Raw genomic sequence first — 17,261 nt, forward strand, 5'->3', positions numbered from 1 at the left:
CTGTAAACATTTATTTGGGTCTCATACATTTACGAGTTTGGCTGCTGTTCAGAGATGCCATTCAAAGCGTGTTGTAGTCATCTTCACTTTTGATAGAAATTTCTGTCAGCCACTGTCAGCTTCTGTGGTCCCAAGAGAAGCTTTGGTAATCCAAACTTTAACCTAAAAACAGTGGACTGCAGGTCTCTCGTGTGGTAGCACATTAGGCTGCTATCAAGTGAGCTACTGGACTGAACAGATTTTTTTTTAAGGGATTTATTTGCCTTGAAGCCAAATAAAATTGGCTTCATATCAGAGTGATTTTTTTCAGTGGTGGTGTGGGAGCTGTCAGGCAGCAAATGTATAAATCCTGTAAGAACAGACTCCCATGTTCACAAAGATTATTACAAATACAGTATGATTTAATGTGAAAAATCTACCTAAATGATGGGGGAGGGGGGGAATGTTTTTTTTTTATTACTGCAGAACTTCATCAGTTGTGAAAATGAACTCCTGTAATGTGAAAAAAAGTCTGTTTTTTGTTTCAGCTTTTGCTGTAAGTGTAGTTTCTGAAGGTGCAGAAGATGAGACTGAACTACCAGTGCTGCAGGTAATGAATTTTAATTGCTGGAGGAGGAATGTTTTACAGACATTGTAATATAAGCTAGAATAGACCTGAGCAGAAAGCCCAATATCTGTGGCATTGATTATTTAATTACTGACTTCAGTAGTACTGAATTTCATATGATGTCTTTCTGCTCTGTGTCATATAAGTTCCTATTGCTATTGTGTTGAGAAAAGTTTTTGAGTATATAACCTTTATTAATTCAAAGATTTAATTTATTAAATCCTTTCTTCTTGGTTTTGTTAAATATATAATACATTGAAGGGGAAATGGCTGCCTCTCTGCCAAATCAGCATTATTACACATTACCACTCAAGTCACAGCTCAAGCAAAGCTCACATATGAAATTTCAAATTATCCAGATTAGGAGAATTAATGGTCAGAGCTAGCCCTAGCTTTAAATAGCATACTGAGTGTTAGGTGTGTATGCATGCATGTCCTTTGACATACTTCCAACTACCATTTTTATATGAGTACACATTTGTAACAGATATTTGCGTAGGTATAAAAGAAATTTAAGGGAGGAAAATAAAAAAACTGGAATGAATCAATAGCTGCCATTTAGATCTAGTGATCTAACATCAAATACAATAGAAGTATAGTTAGAAGTACATATTTCTAGATAATTTTTGGTTTTGATGGTGATTGCTGTAACTGCAGTAATTTTTCTAAGTGAAAAATATCCCTATTGCAAACTACTCATCTTGCACGGTGTCTGGGAGACTTGGCCATTACTAGTAGTAATGACAACAGGTAATGAACATGCTGTTTGTTAAATTCCATTGCTGTCTCAATCCAGCCATTACCCTTCTTATATAGGACATAACTTATGAAGGCTTTAGTACCATTTTAGAGTTTCAAAACCTTCCCTCAGATGAAGTCAGAGGTGCTTTCTAGAACTCTTCAGGCCAAAATATCTTTTCTCCCCTTTTTTTTTTTTTTTTTTAATAACATTAACAGGAATATAACAGGCAACAATTTTCTTGTGTTTTAATAAAAGTAATTTTAAATATGGCTTGTTCTTCACGGTGTGCCACAAAACACCTAGGTTTTTGTTTGCATGGAAAATCAATCTTTTTTCTGATACATGTTAGCTTAAAATGTTAACTTACTGTCCTATATAATGACAGTGTTCTGTATAGATATCAAAATAAATTATAATTATAATCTTATAAGAAGTCTTTTAAACTTTATTGACCCAGGCATCAGGAAAAGGGTCATAAGAATGGATGGAGCTGCAGTAATTTTTGAAAAGATTTTACAGATGGCTACCAGGAAAGTTGGAGTTTATTCATTTCAGTGCAAAAGTCAGAGGAAAGATCATCCAATGCAAGTAGAGCTAAAAGGATTGCATAGATCTGATATTTTAAAAATTGAGGGGGCTAAGTATTTAAAAATAGAACTTGTCTCAAGGGTAGGAAAACTATGTATGAGCTTATTGCTGAGGATATGTATGGCATTTCTGTCTGAAAGTCTTGAAACACTGGAATCAAGATAAATCCTACAGCATCCTTATGCAGTTAGTAAAGATGAGTTTGATTTTTCACGTGGACAAGCCAAAGCTCTGGGGTGCTGTCACCTGGGATAAATTGTGCAACAAATGAAGTTTCTGCTTTCCTTCCTACAATTTTCTGGGCAGTGCAGAGATACCTGATGTTTGTGATTCCTGAATAAATTCCAGTGGAGTCATATTATGTGCAAATACCTGTTGATATTTGTCTTGATATGAATTGCATTTGAGTCTTCTTTTAAGAATTGTGTTCTGATGGTAGATTAAATGAATAGATTCCACACTGAGCAGGTGTGTTTTTATTGTAGAGCTCCATAATTCAAACTTATCACTCAGGAGATGCATAATAATAATAAAAAAGACATTGTTAGCAAAAATATAAAGAGCTCTGGTATAAATTGAGTAATGGAAAAGCATATTCTTTTTTTTTTCCTTACTCTTACTGTGTTTTCTGAGTAATAGTATGGAAGCATTTAGGATATCTTTGCAATTCTTGATGAAGAATAACATTTTACTTTATTTTTCATATTAATTTTTGGGTTAAAACCTCTATGTATACATTTATAATCTGATGAATGCTTTGACTCCTGGTGTGTTTCTGTAGAAATATTTGAGGCTTTGTGTATATTCTTACTTGGGTTTTTTCTTTCTTTCTTTCTTCTAGAAGTCTGAAAAAAGTAGAACAACTAGTAAAATAGGCAGAGGTAAGCAGAATATCATGCTGTTTCACAAATCCTTTTTTTTTTTTTTTTAATTTTCTTTTCTTGGTTCATGTAGTCTCATCAAACAGAAGGTTGGAAATCTTTGATTGTACTTGCAGTTCTTGTAGTTTAGATTTTTTGAACATGTGCACTTGCACTGTGAAAAGGATGAATTGCTTTTTGTAGTACACTCTAGTTTGAAATAAAATTTTATGATACTTAATAGCTGTTCTTGTAACGATTTAAGATGAAACTGAATTTTTACCATTCTGCTAGGCTCTAATTGTAATAACTAGGGTTATTAGAAACTGCTTGTAACAAATTATAATAACTTTATAATATCTAGAAGCAAGTATTTAACAGATAAAATAGTTGCAAAACAAGTTTTTGCTGCCTGACAAGTGATAAATAATGAGAATAAAAATTCTGCAAGGTCCTGCCTTCTCTGAAGACAAGTCTGATGTCCTTCTGGCAAAGAAGTTAACAGACCTGACTTTTCTTCTGTGCACTGTAACTGTGGACTTCTCACTCTGCTAAACCCTCAGGACTTGGCTCTGCTTGTTCTAGAAGGACCCAACTTAATCATGTCTGTCTTCTGGCATTTCCTAAGATAATATTTGTCAATGCTGTGAGGGTATGAGAAGCACTGGAGAAAAGTGAAGGTTTTGTGGTGTACCTAAATACTCTTTCCTATTACTACTGTTAAAAAAATATACTGGACTAGATGGACTGTTGGTCTGATGCAATACATCTTTTTTTTTTTCACCTCTCCCTAATAAAATTATTTTGGTTTGAGGTTTTTTCGGGATTTTTTAGGTCTTTTAACCATTTCTAAAGGTAAGGGTTTGAAACAGTGTAGTGCTTGATGGTTCTTAGTTCCTCTGATAATTCATTCTTCTCTTTTGAACTGTTATATACAGATCAGTAGCACTTTTGGAGATTAATCTTTCAAAAGCTCTTTCTCTGGTTTCATTGGGTGTTTCTCAGCTTGAGAAACAATTGAGGTGTTCAATATTGTAGCTATTTTCTGTTGACATTTTCATACATACATACACTGAATATGTCTTTTATTAACTACTTTACCTATACCAAAGGAAATTATTTCCATTTGATTTAATCATAAAAGTAGGTTTAATCTCACTCCTAGAAAGTAAGCTGTTGTGGAGTATCACAGGTTTTGTTAAATTTACCATTAGTGAAACAAAGTGTAATTCAGATGCTTCCAAATCTGTAAATTTTCTGGTACTAAAACAGCAATTATGTAAAAACAAGGTCGTGTTTGCTGTTTGTCTCTGTGAGTGTTTTTGATGTTGTGCATGTAGATTTAGCCCTTTGACTCTCATTAGCATCAAAGAAGTGTAGTTTTAATTTTTGCACAGGAAATCTAGCAAAGATCTTTCTAGGTAACAATTAGTTGCTATTCAGAAGCTTTTATTATGGATGGGATTTTTAAGCAGTTTGTTTGGTGGTTCAGAGAATGAACACTGTTGATTCCTACACTGTATGGGAAAAATGTGAAATGAATACTGATATCTAAACCAATGCTTATTCCATCTCTGTAACATACCACCAGAAACCTCAAATAATTTGACAATGTCTTGATGAATAAGCTAATAAATTGAGGGAAAATAATATTGAGGGAAAAGCAGAAAACCATCTAACTGTGGCTTTGAGCTGTCACAGGTCTACATTAACAAATAACTGTTCAGAGGAACAAAGCAATGCAATTGATCCTCAGGTGTTGGACATAGACATCTTCTCATAACCTTAGTGCAAGAATTTGTGGTTAATGCTCTTTCTGTTCACAATGCTTTCCTTGTGATCTTTCTTGATGGGCTCAGTTTTACTCTTTTCCCTTGTGATTACTTCTTTCCTTCTTTCCTTCTTCCTCCAGTTTTTCTCCATCTTTGTTCCACTATCTATCACTCATTGTACTCTATTTGCAAAGTGAGAGTATTTTTTGGTTTTTTTTTTTTGGTTTTTTTTTTTTTTTTTTTGGTGTGAACTTTGTTTCTTCTCCACAACTTTCATCATTCTGTACAGATCTCCTGAGCATTAGTTTCTTTCCTTGTGGTGCTGTCTAAGGTTGTTATATTCTGAGTTTCCTGGTACACTTTCTACATAGTATCTGTTAAGTTCAGCCCTTTGTGGCCAAAGGAAGGGAAATTACAGTATCGTGTGTTGCTCCTCCTCATTGATTGATACTTAGTTAATGGTCGTGAGTGGGCTAAACAGCGTAGATGAAACTTGGTAAGAGTTCTGGAAAAGGCATCTGTTCTCTTCCTTTTCTCATTCTCTGTTGCTATCTGCTGTGCTCTGTTTCTGAATGGGATCATATCTTCCTGTTTTTCTAGGATTTCCCAGTATCAAGGGATTATTCTATCTCCTATCATCAACAAAATCTGGCTACCTGCTTTGTCATCTACTTGTATTTTATAATATGCACTTTTATAATCCATAAACGTTTGCAAAGCTGTTTCATTATTTTATTTTAAATTTCCCTCAGTCTTCTCTCGTGTTTAAAGTTTTGGTTATGATGCCTTTAAACCCTGTGAAGACACATGTGAGATACTGATGCTGTCATACTGGATAAGAGTGTCAGCTCAGTGTCCTTGTGTGTGTGTCTCCACCTGATGTTTGTTTCTGGGTAGGATTTTAAACTCTTTATTAGGGAAGCAGCTTTTCTGTTTCATGTTCATGCATTTCCTGGAGAGGGGAGATGCTGGTCTGTGATGAACACCTTTTAACTCTGGTGACAAGGACAGCTGGTGTACTGGAGAAAAAGCAACCTCATGAATGTGGCTGCTGTTAACTGCTGCACATCTTCCAGTCATGCCATGCTCTTTTTAAATTAATCTTGAAAAGGGCTGGTTTGGATTTGTGTGTGTGTGTGTGTGTGTTAAATAATGCCTTTTTACTATTTCATGAAATGTTTGGATAATTGAAGGAATAGCTCACTGTGTAATAGATTCCTGCACACACCTGGGTTCTCACTAGCTTTGAAGCAAATCAGCAAATAATTTATTTTATCTTCAAATCTTCTTATTTTCTTGTTTACAGAATTAAAGGGAATTGTATTTGTCATCCAGAGTCAAAGTAATTCTTTCCATTCCAAGAGAGCAGAAGATCTAAAAAGAGATATTTTGAACCAGGCTGTAGATCTTGGAAAGGTATGGTGGGATATTATAATTTATATAATATTATATTTAGGTGCACCTTTTTATATATGCTGTTACCACATTTTACTAAAAATATTTGGGTTTGTAGTGCCTTTCTTCAAATCCATTTTATTTCTTTCATTAATTGCTTTCTATGTGCTTATAAGAAAACTATTTCAGTGGTTCTTTACTGATTGTATGCTGTGATTTATCACTACTTTTAATTGCATCTCTCAACCTTTTTTTGTAATGGCTGTTATTGTTTGGGTGGCATTTGATGCAAAAGTGATAAGAAAGACTTGGCAGAAGGCAGTTTTTCAATATGATTGTAGTGCTTACAAAAAAAAAAAAAAAAAAAAAAGGAAAAAAGCTGCATTCTCTATGAAGTGAAAAGCATAAAAATTTAATTATTAGTTAATATAATTTTAGGTATTTTAATAGAGCCAGTGAACGTGCTGTAATGTAGATTTTGTCAGAATTCCTTTACCCAATTGTGACATTGTGGCAGTAGAACAGAAATGCGTGTGGACATTAAATTCCTAAGGCAGGATTCTCCCCTTCTTGCAGCAGCAGTCCTTCACACCTCTCTTGCCCCTGTCCCTCTGTGAGGCAGTACCTTCCCTAAGTATCCCTTGTTCCTCTGCCACCCCTCTGCAGGCTGAGCCCTCTGCCCTTGACCTGCTGGTGGGTCACACTGACCTGAGAGCTGCATGTTGTACTTTACATTCTAATAGGAGATTTGATTTGTAAAGCTTAAGCCTAGAGAGAAGAGCTTTTAAAGAAACTTACACTGAAAGTTCTGTGTGCATAAACAATGCTTTATTTTCTTTGTCTTTTATAAAATTAAGGAAAAAAATCAAGAGTGGCATTCATCCCCTGATATGAAATAGCTTGCTGTGAGGTTATTTAACCTATTTTTCATTTCCATGTTCTTTGTTGTAAAGGAAAAATAAATCTGATTTAAATTGTCTTGTGTACATTAGTCTTATAGTGCCTAAATCAGATTGCTTGATGTTTTAGGCTTCATTTATCCAAGCTTATCAAGCCTGTTGTAAATAAATCCATTCTAAATGCAATTTTTAATCCCTTAATGAAATCAGTCATGTGAACAGCCTTTGTTCTGCAGAGTTCTCCTCTTTCAGAGTCCTCCTTGGAATTGAGACAAGTGTTCAGATACAATGTGTGCAGAGAGGATTATGGTGTCAGTTGTTAAACCCAAGGATATTAGTTGAGTTCTGTAATTGATGTTGCAGAATATGAGCAATGAAAAGTTCAGTAAGCAGAAATACAAGTGGTTTCAGTGAGGCTGGAATATGAGCATGTTTTGTGGGAGAGAGGTGAAATTTTTTGTAATTGGAGTTGTACCTTATGCAAAATCCTGTTTCCTGAAGTGCAGCAGGAGCAAGGATGATCAGAAACCCAGCAGGCTGTACCAGTAGTCTGTGCCTCAGAAGTTCAGTGTCTTTGTTATCTTACAAGATCTGGTTCTGGTTTTGTGCTTTCAACACAACTTATTTGTAACTCAGTGTCTTAGCTGCTGATCTCTGATGTTGAAAAGCCTCTTAGTGCCCATGTCAGTGTTATTTTACTGTGGCATTAGGCTCATGGCCACAAAATCTGTTGCCAAAGTGCCAGTGACCATTGGGCAAGGCATGTGTGCTTTAAAAACCAGTTTTAATTGCCTAGGCTGTACTGATGGCAGCATTGCACTGTTTCAATAATATGGAAGATTTTTCTGGTAAGGGATTGGAGAGTGGAAAAAAGTTACATCAGTTTGCTTGAATTTTAATGTACATATGCTAACCATCACCATATTCCTATCTGCAATGATCTGCCTCCATATTGTTCCTGCTAATGTTTTGGCCATCTCTGTAAGATTATTTTCAAGGAATTTGTAGGCAGTTGTCTTCTTTTGTTTTTTCCTTAATTGGCCAGTGAGACATTCTGGGTGAGTTAATGTCTCCTGAAGTTCTTCCAGCTCTGTTTTCACATTTGCTTTCAGATGCTGGAATGAAGCTACCTGAAGTTCTGTTTTCCAAAGCAGTCCTCTGTTAGTATTTAATACTATTTCCTGTATTCAGAATCCAACAAATTCAGAATTCACTGTATTCTGACATCCATATCTCACCTGAAATTTTCAATTTTTCAATACTATCAGGCTATGATAGAAACAACTCTGAAGATATTTTTCTTGGACTGTATTCTCCTTATTTCATTCCATGAGAGATGTATTCCACAAATCAATGGGCATACATTCCTTTACTTGACCTACAACAAGCATTACAGTTAAAATTATCCAACAGCTTTTGGAGTAGGTCTGAACTTACTGAAAACTTTACATACAAGTTAATAATGTTGAGATTATAAGATTTAGTGAAAAAACTTATTTTTAAAGGCAACTGAGTTGTTTTTAAACTGATTTGCATATTTAGATAAAATAGGCATGATTTTCTTGAGACTTTTCAAAATTAATGCCATAAATTCAATGTAATCCATAATATATTTATTGCTTCAATTTTCAGTTTCTTGCTCATATTCATTATTTTAGTATGAATATCCTGTTTACTTCTCTCCTTCCTGTAATGGCTTCCCATTTCATGGAAGCCACTTTCCAGCTGAGACTGATCAGGCAATTCATTTTTTGATCCTACAGTTTTAACAAGTTTTAACAGATTATACTTAAATGAAGTGCTGGGCCTGCCCCTCCATCTCCATGTCTACAATAATTTGTCTTTATGGCAAGGTTTTCCACCATATCAAGATCAACCCTATTTTTAAAAATTGAAACAGATATGTTTTAGCTTCAAAAGCTTTCAACATTTTTGATTTCTCAGGATTACTAGATCAATTCCCTTTGATTTTTTTGTGCAAAGTGATAATGTGCCCTTTGTTTCCCTCCTAGAAACAACTTTTTTTTTTCTTTCTACAAGGATTCATTCTTTCTTGTGTTTGCAACATCATCCACTACTTTCATATTTACTTTTCTTTTCCAAATCTGTCCATAAAACTACAGTTATGTGGGGAGAACTTGCAGTATAAAAACCCTAATAAGTGGTTTAAGTGGTTAGTGTATGAAGTTCCTATTTCAACTTTTTTATCCACATTAACACCTGTGTTTGTTTTAAGTTGTGTTACTTATTCTGCTTGCATACATTGCCTAGTATCAGTATGCTCTTGGTCATTTTTCTGTTTTTTATTATAATGCATCATACCTTTTAAGATTTGCATTTTAAAGTGCAACTGCTCATTCTGGAGCTTCAGTATTTGGGTGCTTAAGTTGTGAAATGTTTCTAAATCCTTTTCTGTGGAAGGGTGAGGTGGATTCAAAATAAAATCTTTTGAAAGTGTTCCAGGAAAGGTGTACAGCAGCTACCTCTTAGTTCTGAAAATATATTTCAGAGTTGTCTTAAATCCATTTAAGGTCAGCTTGCAGGGCTTTACACATTTGAGGGACTTTTGTTTTATCTTTGCTTTCCTCCAGCTGTTCTCCTAGCTTTTTGTTTTAATTGTTTGATCTTTGACTTTCTAATATGCCCTTGCTTCTCATTCTGCAGAGGTACTGGCATCCTTTTGACAATTGCTAGGCTCTATTATCAGCAGAATTGATGTCTAGCTCATTAGCTGTTGAAACTGTGGAAGTTACCTACACTTAGTGCTGGAAGGTGAACAGGATCCTTTTCCTCTAATGGATGCTCAGCAGATTTGAAGGAATTTGTAGAAGTCAGATAATTCTGCACTAATGAGACCTTTTAAATGTTTTAGTAGTGATGGATGGGCTGCCCTCAGCCCTGCCTTACACATCATATACCATTTTTATATTGCTGCTTTTACCAATCAAAGATGTGGTAAAGTCCTTCACTTTTTAAATGCAGAAAATAGGACCTGTCATCTCACAGACATGTCATGTCAGGGCAAAATATATACAAAAAACTCAGAAGTTTAAAGTGCTTTAGGCTAAGTGTCTGAGCCTCTTCAGCAGCAATCTCTGCATACTTAATAGGATTTGAACAAACCCGTTTTACTAAGGTATTTCTTTTCTTGGTGAAGAATAAGAGATTGCTATAAAGCTTCCTCCTCCACTGTTGTTGGCTATATTAAAATTGCTCAGTCATCTCTGAATAGAGTGCTCAAGTATACATGAGACTAGAATTACTAAATCATCAGATTAAAATCATTACCTGGTGACAGCTGTTTTGTTCTTGTAAATTCTCCTGAGCATCTCTACTTGTACTTGAAATACATTTACCAAATGTCTTGCCTTGTGGAAGCTTCATTCTGCTCTGCTGTTCCTTCCCTTCTTCCCTAGTTAAAAAAGGTACAGCAGATTTACTTGGCCAGAGCCTGTTGTGGGGAAGGCTCCTGCTCCCCCATGTATCACACTGATTTAGCTTGGGAGACAGCTGTCTCAATCTTGCAGTCAGTGAAAGATGCTTCAGGCTATCCGTGAATATAAAAATCTACTTGTGCTGCTAATCTTGCTGATCTTAAAAAGTAGCATCTAAACCCCATAAATTGCTTAATTTCATTGCTTGAATCATAGATCATTAAGGTTGAAAAAGATCTCAAATCATCAAGTCTTTGACTGAATACCACCACACCCCTAAACCATATCAGGAAGTGCCACATCTGCTAGTTTTTAGAATACTTCCAGGGATGGCGACTCCAGCACTGCCCTGGGAAGCTTGTTCCAATGCTTAATTGCTCTTTCAGTGAAGAAATCTGTCTTTATATCCAACCTGAAGTATTTCTATGCACTAGTTGGGCTTGACAAAGATTTCGCTTTTAAGTAAAAACCCACTTTACAGACTAATATTAACAACTACAATATTGAAATTCTATCTTAAACACATTCTAAACAAACATCTTACTCAGACCAGCTGGCAACATAATTATAATGGTTCATCTTTAATATTGGCTTTCATGAATAATAGCAATGTGCTGTATATCATGTCTGTCTTTTGTATGATTGCATTTATTTAGAATTCTTGTAAACTGTGAGCTATGGAGAAAGTATTCCTTGCTGCTTTTTATTCACTCAAGGGAAGAGCAAACAAATGGCACTTTACTGCAATATGTTGTTGTCATCCTAGGCTACTGTCTTATACACATCTGTGGTAGCATTTATAATAAGCACTCAAAACTTTTCCAGATTTTTTCCACATATTTTTATTTGTCTTGTTATAAAAGAAGATCTAATTTGTTAATTTGCACACAGTACTTGCTCTTGATTTGTAAAAGCAGGGTAATGCTATAACCTTTCACTGAACTCTCTGAAATGGTACATAATACATTATGAAAACTCAGGGTTTTTAAAAATTATAACTGGGCATCTAAGAGTAGAGCAGAAGTAGGAATCCTCTCTAATGAAAACAGTACATTATATTTATTACTTTGGGATTCCTGAGGAGCAAAAGATTATTGGAAACCATTCCTTATTAGAAACATGGGTTTTGTTGTTGTGGGTTTTTTACACCTTATTATGGCTTTTCAGTACTTAACAGGGGCTTATAAAGAAGGATGGGAACAGACTTTTTAGAGGGCCTGTAATGATAAGGAAAGGGTAAAGTTTTTAAACTAAAGGAGAGTAGATTCAGGCTCAACATAAGAAAGAAAATTTTTAGAGTGATGTTGGTGAAACACTGGCAGTTTGCCAGAGAGATTGTTGATATCCCATCCCTGGAAACCTTTAACATCATTTTGGTCAGGGCTCTGAGCAGCCTGATGTAGCTGAAGGTGTCCTTGCTCACTGGAGGGGCTTGGACTAGAGTTTTAGACTTTCCTTCCAACTCAAAACTGTTCTACAATTCTATGAAAGAATCCCAAAGGGAGAAATAGTGCAAGGAATTAAAAGGATTGGGCAACTTTGGAGAAGTTCCTAAACAACTGATATGTTAAACAGAAGTAAAGTTCCTTTACAGTGATATTGTAAAATAGTGCTTTAAATCATCCATGAGTTTAATTTGGATGGGATTACTGAAATAATATTTTGTCCTGGATTCTTGGATAAAATTATGTCTTTAAAACATGAAGAATATTTGCAATGTGTATTGTAATTTTCAATATTTAAGGAAATTGTTAGAATATAGAGAAGATGCAGTGTTTGATATAATGTTTGAAGCTGGCAATTCCCAGTAAATTATCTGACCCACTGGGCTTAGAGGTAGGAGATTTGCTATTCCTTTCTTTTACTATTGCTATTGGGATTACTTTCTTTTAGAAATCCTTCAGGATGTCTACAGAATTGGCATGTTTTTGAAAATAAAGCTGTAGGGAGACTTTAGTATGTATTTCACACCTCTACTTTGTCAAAGTAGTCATAACAGACGACTGTAAGAGCTTGGCTTATTTAACCTCCCAAGGGAAGGCTGAGAAGGTAGGCTAGCTCTGAATGTGTCTTAGGATTGATTACTGAAAAGAAGATAAGAGAGTAGGGAAAATGTTGTTACATGCTTGTGGGGTGTGTAGAGATAGGAAGACATTTCTAATTCTGGAGCTGTGCAGTTCAGCAGCAGTGCTCAGGGTTTAAGATCCCCACTCCTGCCCCTCAGCTCTGGGCTTCATGAGGCAGCTTAATAAGCTCACAAAGCACAGAGATGATTTATGCAAGACACCTAGATAGCAGCAAACTGCACTCATTAGGAGCAAATTCCTCTACACTACTTTATTTTCCTCCAGTGTATTACAAGATGGCTTTTGGCTCTGCTCAGGTGGCTCAGTAGCAGAACAATGACCACGTTACTGTCGTGGTTTGCATTTCACTGCAGTTCTGTACCTGTTTCTATGTCACACTTGCAAAGTCATGTCACACAGCACATATAATTATTAGTGCTGAGCAAGATCTAGTTTGATTTGTGTTCCAATAAAGCATTTTCTCACTAGAGATTACACTTAGGGCAAGGTTTGGTTATGCTTAGGTGAAAGTCACTTAACTATTTTGTAGGAAAACAAAGCAAACATAGTTCTGCTAGAGGATCACAGAGAATGTGACCTAGCCTGGAAATCCCATTTTAGCTGGGGTGGGTCTCTGCCAACCTGCATGCATACAGAAGCCCATTTTGGCCTCATAGTCTATGAAACCTTAGCATTTTCTTTTGGTTTTATCCTGTACAGTTTTGTTCTCTATAAATTGCACATTTCTCATATAGGATTTGGTAGATTAATATGAAATTGCATGTGGTGCAAAAAGAATACAGATACTTGTTTCAGGTTAACAATTCCCTTACTTAGTTCTTAACTATTTTATTCTGAATTACCTTCTCATTGTTAGATGCTAGTCCTCTAGTTTTTTCATGTAAATGAAGAAAACTTTCAATATTTAGATTCAAGAACCGTAGTTCTCTCTATGAATTGGTGTGAAATGGATTGTCATTAGCATTTTCATACTTAAAATACTAGATGATTTTAAGGTAAAATGAGGCTGTGTGAGTCTGTGTCTTTTTAGGATTGGCTTGAAAACGTGGATCTAACCCCTTTACTCACACTTAGTTTTTTATTTGTGTAAAGTTTAAAATTGTAGTCCGTGGCAGGTATTTCTGATCTCACTGTGCTGATAGAGTAGGTGACATTTGGAGTAAAAATGTCTCATACTGTATTTCAGACCACAAGGAATTCCATTTATTGATTCTGGCCTTTAAAGTCATCTCAGTTCTGTAAGGTGGGAGGGTAGTTTCTCAGTCTTCAATCTTATTTAGATTATAAGTTACTTTACTTATGGCACATGAAAAATATTGGTATGTGTGAAAACACATGTGCATTGTGTCTGTGGAAACAATAGTTTCAAGCTAGAATAACCAGTGAATGGCCATGGATGCATTTGTAGGAGAGTTTTATGAGAAAGACAGACACAGTGTGCAAGTTACATTTCATTTCCTTGACTGCAGGTGCCCTTCCACTCCTCAAAGCTGACACCAGGTTCAATTTGCTTTTTTGTTCTGGCTCTCTACTGAAGATAGAATAAATAAAACAAATAGGTCAGCCCAGTTCCACTAGGTTCAAAGTAAAAATGAGAAAGGAAAAGCAACAGAAATCCCCCTGTATTTTTGAAGGAAGGTGTTTTAGATCTGTAGAGTGTGTTTTAAGCATCTCCTTTATTAAATTATAAACAATGCATGGTTAGAGGTGAGTGGAAGGAAAGGATCATGCAGGATATGTATTTTCATATTTTACAGAAAGTTGGGTAGAGAAAGAGAGCAGGTTTATGAGAATGTCAAAGAGAAAACATACCTTGTAAAAGTATTGGGTTAGCTTGAGGGAGTGCTTTTTCTTTATCATCTTTGCTCTGAACAAAGGAAATGGTTGGGTTTTTTTGTTGAAGAGGAGATAATTGAGTATATAGTACTTAACTACTTAGATTATGTGTCTTACTTTTTACCTTTTGCATGGATAAATGCTGTTTTTATCTAAAATTAGTCCAGTTTCAGCCTTCAGTGTAATAGAGACACTGAGTATATTATTATTAACTACTTTTTTCTTTGTCTGGATCCCATTGTACATGAAATACATGGCTGCCTACAAATACTAGCATAACTGCAGGTTTTGTATACATGTAAAAATAAATGTTCTTGTATAGACAGAGGTCTGCCCTTTTATCTTCTTATCTGCAGTCCCATAAGTGAACATAATGTTATGGTTTACCATAAAATTATACCAAAACTAAAAATAAATCAATAAATCTGAGTAAATAAAATCAATATAGATAAAATTATACCAAAGTAAATTTTTCCATTTTCAAATTTTAGTGAAATACAAGATGTTGAGAATAGTATGACCAAGATTTGTCACTTCCACAAAAATACTCTGAACTTTTGGCTTTTCAGGAAGTTGAAAACAAGCAGAAGCATATTTGTTAGGTTGGCTTGAACTGGAATCATAAATCAGAAATGCTGTTTTTTGTGATGGAGGTAAATATTCTGTTCCAAATTAGAGTTTTGTCATTGTTTCTTTTCAATTTGGGTCTTCCAATAGCATGAATGCTTATTTTTCTATAAGGTTAATGCATTCCTGAGAGACACAGTTGTTCCTTAGAGTAGCAGAGATGTTTTCTTTAGCATATGAAATTTGGAGGGTTTATGTATTTTTAGGTGCTCTGCTTAACTGCCCTTAAAAATGATTTAAAGTAAACTTGACAGAGTCAGCAAACAGTGTAAACTTTATCTTACAGCTTTTCTTAGAAAATAAACTATTTTCATGTTTTGGTGTGAGTTTTATGTTAATGGTATAGTTCACAAAATGCATTCATCAAGAAGGAATGCTTGGCACATGCAAGCTCTAAGTGGAAAAGGACTGGGGCCTGGAGACACAGGTGCACCCCTATAACTCATGGTCCTCTCTCTGCTTGTGGGAACACAGACCTCCAAATACAGACACACAAGGCTGCTTGCCCAGGAGTTAGAAATGGAATTTAAGGAGGAGACAGGACAGGCTGCAAGGATCAGAGCAGGGCATGGCCAGACAAGTGTCCTGACCAGCAATTTGTTACAAGTGACCAATTCCATTTTTTCCCCTGTACCTACCTACGATTTTTCCTCCTTGTCCTGGTTTCAGCTAGGATAGAGGAAAAAGGGAAAGAACAGGTTGAATGAGCATGGTCCCTCTTTTGCTGACCTTTTGCTTTCTCCTAAGCATCTCATGTGAAGTTTGGTGCCAGCCCAAAGTGCTGCTGTGGTGAGTCCCATGCTCCTGTGGGCAGTGTGCCCTGTCAGTAATCCCTGTGTATTAAGGGATGTATCTCTATCCAGCTTTTCACATGTATTACAAATCAAGCACTTTGGTTTATCAGAAGGCTGTGTTTAAATGGTCTTTTCTTGGGAACTACCCCAGAATGATAGCTTATCTGCTAGACATTGGGAAACCCCATCAAAGGGGTTTCAAGTAACAAAAGAGCAAAGGAACTTAAGAGAAATATTTTCCTTTGTAGGAAAGCTTCTTTCATCTTTCAGAAAGAAAAAAAAAAAAGCTAACTCCTCATTTTGATTTTTGTGTAAATCCATGGGTTTTTGTCATGATGTTAGTGTGACAGGTCAAAGCTCAGCTCAAAATAAGGAGTGTTAGAACTCTCACTTAAGCTGTGTGTAACATGCTTGTCCAAAGGAAGCCTTTGTAGAATACCCTACATTATTTAAAAGTATTTCTTTACAGTATGGGATTTTATGGTACAGCAGGGAGGTTACTATGATATATTGATTACATGAGTTCTTATGCAAAGCATTTCACCTGAAGTCTGTTAGCTTTATAACTAAAAGACAATTAAGAAATGATGAGTTGGAAGAAGCACCATCCTCAACTTGTTTCATACCATCCTAAGTCATCTATTCTTCATGGCTACTTACTAGTCAAAACCAATGAAAACTAAGTCATTCCAGAAAATTTTTTTGAAGATTAATTGATGTTTAGGAAGAATTCAAGTTTAATGGGAATATTTTTATTTGTCTTAAAGGAATTGCCTACAGTTCTGCTTATTCATCAGATCGACAGGCATGAAGGTGCATGGACAATATTGCCATTAATGAAAGAGTAAGTGTAATGAATACCAGTTATTTTCAGAAGTTTTTATAACCAAGAATATATATATTAGTTACTCAGACCTCTTGTTTCAGAAGCAAAAATTTTTAATGAGAGTTGAAACCTTATAGTTTAATTTTCTTACTGTACTTCTTTTTTTTTTTTTTTTTTTTTTTTGTTTTACAGAGCAATTTTCTGATAAACTTAATTAAATAAAAGAAGCCTATTTAAAATAAAAGAACAATAATAATACAATTTAACTGAGCCACAACTTTCTTCAAATCCTGGTGCATTTAAAAATTATTAGGGAAGTAAACTAGTCTAAAGAAACAGCATTTTTAATGTGTATTTTTCTATTTGGTCCCCAGTTCTTACAGTGTAAGGTATGAGGTATTACAGAAATTTTGATCTTTCAGATTATTTGACTGAATGAAGTGGAATAAATTTGTAAAAATGAGATCATAATACTTGTTTAGGGATTTTATTGCTTATAGTGTTTGCAAGAGGTTATATGTCTCTGTAGTGAGAAGCTGTAGGTTTCAGCATCTTTTTAGATGCTTATATGGCAAATTTTTGTATTAGCATGATCAGAGAAGACAGGTAGTCTGAAGTATCTTTTCTTCTTAGCTTATACAGATGTCTCCAAGGAAGACATGTTGCATTTTCATGGTAGTATCTTGCAAACTGTCAGGAAACAATGATTTTGTTTCAGAAATCCTGAAGCTCCATGGTACTGAACAATATCTTTTGCCTGAAGCTTGCATTTGAAATCTGCAGCCTCTTGAGGT

At 35.3% G+C, this 17,261-nt stretch overlaps 1 protein-coding gene across 1 annotated transcript in view; it reads left to right on the plus strand.

Annotated features, from left to right (window-relative positions):
• Positions 1–17,261, plus strand: part of B3GLCT (beta 3-glucosyltransferase) — a 41,632-nt gene that overhangs the window by 6,651 nt on the left and 17,720 nt on the right. The window contains exons 2-5 of the mRNA XM_056497053.1: positions 528–589; positions 2,779–2,818; positions 5,876–5,985; positions 16,409–16,485. Of these exons, the coding sequence (XP_056353028.1) occupies positions 528–589; positions 2,779–2,818; positions 5,876–5,985; positions 16,409–16,485 (289 nt within the window). The remainder of the gene's footprint in view (positions 1–527; positions 590–2,778; positions 2,819–5,875; positions 5,986–16,408; positions 16,486–17,261) is intronic.

Source organism: Oenanthe melanoleuca, chromosome 1, assembly GCF_029582105.1.
Source record: "Oenanthe melanoleuca isolate GR-GAL-2019-014 chromosome 1, OMel1.0, whole genome shotgun sequence".
NCBI lineage: Eukaryota > Metazoa > Chordata > Aves > Passeriformes > Muscicapidae > Oenanthe > Oenanthe melanoleuca.